The 4865-nt window shown below is 41.8% G+C and overlaps 1 protein-coding gene across 1 annotated transcript; it reads right to left on the reverse strand.

The window, feature by feature from the left end:
- Positions 1-1553: 1553 nt before the first annotated feature.
- Positions 1554-4387, reverse strand: LOC143021528 (uncharacterized). Its single transcript, XM_076179122.1, has 2 exons — positions 4366-4387; positions 1554-4218 (listed from the first exon to the last, which is right to left on the reverse strand). Exons 1-2 carry the CDS (start codon positions 4382-4384, stop codon positions 1640-1642), a joined length of 2598 nt encoding a protein of 865 aa, XP_076035237.1. The 5' UTR covers positions 4385-4387; the 3' UTR covers positions 1554-1639.
- Between the last annotated feature and the right edge of the window lie 478 nt (positions 4388-4865).

Consider the following 4865-nt stretch of genomic DNA (forward strand, 5'->3'; position numbering starts at 1 on the left):
AGGACCCATCCCACCTGAAGTCGTAAAGGTTATAGGAGTGAATGAGCCCTGGTCTACATTCTGTATGCGCTCTTCGTACATCCTGATCTTCTCATACTCGTTCCGGGAGTGGGATGCCTCAATAGTTAGGTTGCTGTAACAGGGGGCCATCGGATCAAATATTCGCATGTCAAAGAAAGCCAATTGCCCCCGTGTCCAGAAATATCTTCCGCTGACATCCACTCTTGCTTCATAAGATGTGTTGGACGTGCGGTATCTGAAGTTCTCCCCTCCTAGTGGGAGTAATGTTGGTTCGATAGTCACATCCTTGCACACCTCCTGAAGCATTTGGGCAGTGAGATCTCTTACCTCATCGTGTCGCATGCAAATGAATCCACCCTGCTTGCATATCATCGCATGGTCTGGAGTAAATTATACACCACAGGAACATCTGTTAGGCAGCCCTCCCAATGGCCATCCATACCTCAGGGCAATGGCATCCGTGAATTCTCTTTTGTTTAAGGTGAATCCCCTGCAGTAGTAGTAGTAGTAGTAGTAGTAGTAGTAGTAGTAGTAGTAGTAGTAGTAGTAGTAGTAGTAGTAGTAGTAGTAGTAGTAGTAGTAGTAGTAGTAGTAGTAGTAGTAGTAGTACTGGTATGGCAATGTACACCCTTGGTCTTATGCACCTGCAGCAGAGGATCCAATATGAAAAAATAGTGCCGTTTGTATTTCTCTAACCGTTTATATATATATATATATATATACATATATATATATATATATATATATATATATATATATATATATATATATATAGTTTTGATGAATTTCCTCAAGCAGGTGAATAGAAGCCACAAGTTTAAAATATTTTCTTTAATAACAACCAGAAAATGGCGAAATCCGAATGGCCCATGTGGATTGCAGTGTAGTAGTGTAGTCAACTCTAGGTTGAATAAATCATCTTTTTAAGCGAATTACATAACCGAGATTCATAGGTGATTTTCACATTCAGATTCTAGGTTTCCATGTAACTTTCCCAAAAAAGAAGAAGACGAAGAAGAAGAAAAAAAAAGAAGCACAACAATAATAAAAACAGAAACAACAATGGCATCAACAACAACCACAAAAATAGCAACTAGAAAAGAGAATGGGGGAGAGCTTTAATTTTTTCTCACGTTGATGACAAATGACATTATGCTATTGGTAATTAAGACTTTTTGCAAAAGAAATGATGGCAATATTTCGCAATAGCATCCGCCAAGATATACAAACGGTAGACTGGCATTAAGTTGATTAGGAATGACTAATGAAGATAATCGAAAATAACTGAAGAAAAGAACATAGACCAGAATCTATGTTCTATTGAAACGAATATGTAGGCTGCAAAATGATCAGTTCTGGAGTGATATCATAAACCATTTATATATGATGCATTTTTATTTTTCTTCTTTTCTGTTGTTGGGAGTTGAGCAAGTAACTTGAGGATAGCAACATAGTAAGTTTTGGTACGTGTGTGGCATGTGATATCCATAAGTCATATTTCACAGGATATTGGAAATGATAGTTAGTTCTTAAGTTCAACAGCTTTATTTGATCACATTTAGTACATAATAAAGTAAAATCTTAAATGACCACTTCTCGTTTGGTAAAATGAAGTCGGCTATTGCTGATTTTGAGTCTTTGTGAAATCTTCATTTCGGAAGTAGTAGTTGGAGGCCTCAGAACACGGAAGAGCTGCGTACTCCTCCACACACGTTAGTTCGTTCTGGTCGAAGATGGAGCCCTCACCGCATATGAAACTATACTGGGTAGTATCTCCACGGCCGTCGGGGAAAGCATGTGGGTTGCACACGTGGAAGACGCGGCAGTTGTTGCCCTGGTCGGCGTAATAACCGTAGGGCCGGCCAGTGCACTGGAAGGATGTGTCGACACTTCCTAGCCGGGAGCTCGAGCCGGATGGGAGGTTGAGGGGCTCAATTTCACTGTCGAAAGAAGTCATGAGGTCCTGCTGGAACTGATCCAGTTGGAATGTGTTTCCTATATTCGATCTTTGCTGGAGTAGGTTGTTTTGTCCTTGGCCATTGAAAGAAGATCCATGTTGGAAAAGATTGTTTTGTCCCTGAACACTAAAAGAGGATCCAGATTGGAAACGATTCTTTTGTCCCTGACCATCGAAGGAGAATCCAGACTGGAATCGGTCACTTTGGCTTTGACTACTGCGAGTAGATCCAGATTGGAGTCGGTGGTTTTGTCCCTGATTGCTGAAGGAGGATCCAGACTGGAATCGGTCACTTTGTCCTCGACTACTGTGAGAGGATCCAGACTGGAATCGGTCATTTTGTCCCTGACTACTAAAGGGGGATCCAGATTGGAATCGGTCGCTTTGTCCTTGACTACTAAAGGGGGATCCAGACTGCAATTGGTCACTTTGTCCTTGACTACTAAAGGGGGATCCAGATTGGACTCGGTCACTTTGTCCTTGACTACTAAAGGGGGATCCAGACTGGACTCGGTCACTTTGTTCTTGACTACTAAAGGAGGATCCAGATTGAAATCGGTTATTTTGTCCCTGACTGTTGGAGGGGGATCCAAACTGGAATCGGTCACTTTGTCCCTGACTATTGTCAGGGGATCCAGACTGGAATCGGTTACTTTGTCCTTGACTACTGAAGGAGGATCCAGATTGGAATTGGCTCTTTTGTTCCTGACTGTTGGAGGGGGATCCAGACTGGAATCGGTCACTTTGCCCCTGACTCCTGAAGGAGGATCCCGACTGGAATCGGTCGCTTTGTTCTTGACTACTGAAGGAGGATCCAGACTGCAATCGGTCACTTTGTCCTTGACTACTGGAGGGGGATCCAGACTGTAATCGGTCACTTTCCCCCTGACTGCTGAAGGGGGATCCAGACTGGAATTGGTCACTTTGTCCTTGACTACTGAAGGAGGAGCCAGACTGGAATCGGTTCTTTTGTCCCTGACCGCTGAAGGGGAGTTCAGATTGGAATCGATCGCTCTGATTCTTCTTTATAAAAAGTGAATGTTGGACGCGATCATTCTGTCCCTGACCACTGACAGAAGAGCCTAAATGGAAACGGTTGTCTTGTCCCTGACTGTTGGAAGATGAATGGGTGTGGAATACGTCGTTTTGTCCCTGACTGTTTGCGGAAGAGCCTGAGTGTGACTGACTTCTTTGCTTCTCATCGATGAGAGACGATTCAGACTGGAATAAATTTATTTGTTTCTGACTTTTTGGAGACAAATCTGACTGGAATTGATTGTTTGGGCCCTGATTTGTGAACGAAGTACCGGACTGGGTTGGATCATTTTTTCCCTGACTAAGTGAGGAAGAACCTGACTGAAACTTGTCATTTTGTCCTTGACTGCTTAAAGAAGAACTATACTGGAACTGATTTCTTTGTCCTTGATTGCTGAATGAAGTACCATACTGGAACTGATTTTTCTGTCCTTGTCCGATAGAGGAAGAACCAGTCTGGAACTGATTTCTTTCTCTTTGAGTGTTAAAAGAAGAAGACTGGAACTGATTATTTTGCCCTTGACCGTTCAATGGAGAACTGGAATGGAAGTGATTGTTATGTCCCTGATTGCTGGAGGAAGTGGAGTGGAATTGATTATTTGGTTCATGACTACTGAAGAAAGACCCGGAAGCAAGCGAGCTCTTTTGGTTCTGTGTACCCACTGAAGAATCGAGATCAAGCTGACTATCTAGCCCCTCACCAGATGAAAAAGTCCCACTATGGAATGAAATTTGATTCTGGTCGTTGATGGAGAGCCCTGTTTGAGAGTTAATATTCTGTTGGTTATCCAGTGAGGGTCCAGAGAAAACGTTGGTGCTTTCCTGTTGACTGGTGATTGAAGACCCAGTTCGGAATAAGTTCTGTCCATCACTGGTGAGTGATGATCCTGGTTGGAATTGGCCGTGGCTTTGATCACTAAATTGAGAATTTGTGTGGGGCCGGTTCTGATCTTGATTGGTAAGAGAAGACGACTGGAATGTTTCACTTTGCCTGTGACCAGCAGAGGAGCTGGGCTGGAAATGAGTGTTTTGGTTACCAGCGACTCCTTGAACACCTGACGAAGTGGATTGATACTGATGCTCTTGGAACTGGCTGTTGAACTGATTTGAACGGTTGTCGAAGAATCCCGGGCGAGCAAGTCTTACTGAAGGGGGATCATTGTCTAAGGATAACTGCCGAGCCAAAGCACTTCCAAGTAGTAGAACTGCAAATTACAATAAGAAATAATAAGAACAACACCAACCAAAAACATGTAGACACAAATTCTAATGAAATTTCTAATATGATATACATATTTCATTTACTTAATGACTGATTATAGGACAATGATATGAGCAATATTTTTTTTTACCGAATACGAGGAACTTCATGGTGCGGAGTAGGAGGAATGACTGAGAAAGAGGAAGACCTGACGGCTTTTAAGTCGTGGCCAAAGTGAAGGTGAGAGAAGCAGAGAGGTGATGCGGTCATGAAGACAGGTTTTGAAGGATAGAAATCAACCATTTGGCACTAGTAGGCATATCAGATTAGATATACTACTTCCACCGAAGCACCTATCCTTATTTAACAACATGCGATCTTTTCCTATGTATGCACAATTTCCATCACTTTTTTTTTTTTTTTTTTAAGTTCAAAGAAACATACAGGGGAAATACACAACTTACGGAAAAAATAAATAAATATAAATAAAAGATATGACATCTATGATAACGGATGAATCTGGTTCCCAATGAACAAAAGGGTCAACCCAGCTCCTTCACTTGGATTACAATTTTTAATACTTTGCTCTGGTTAATACCAAACAGTTTTATATAGATTACACAACGTAACATTTTTTTTCAAAAGTTTTGT

The sequence above is a fragment of the Oratosquilla oratoria genome, chromosome 42 (assembly GCF_046742065.1).
Source record: "Oratosquilla oratoria isolate Oo_2021 chromosome 42, ASM4674206v1, whole genome shotgun sequence".
In the NCBI taxonomy this organism is placed as follows: domain Eukaryota; kingdom Metazoa; phylum Arthropoda; class Malacostraca; order Stomatopoda; family Squillidae; genus Oratosquilla; species Oratosquilla oratoria.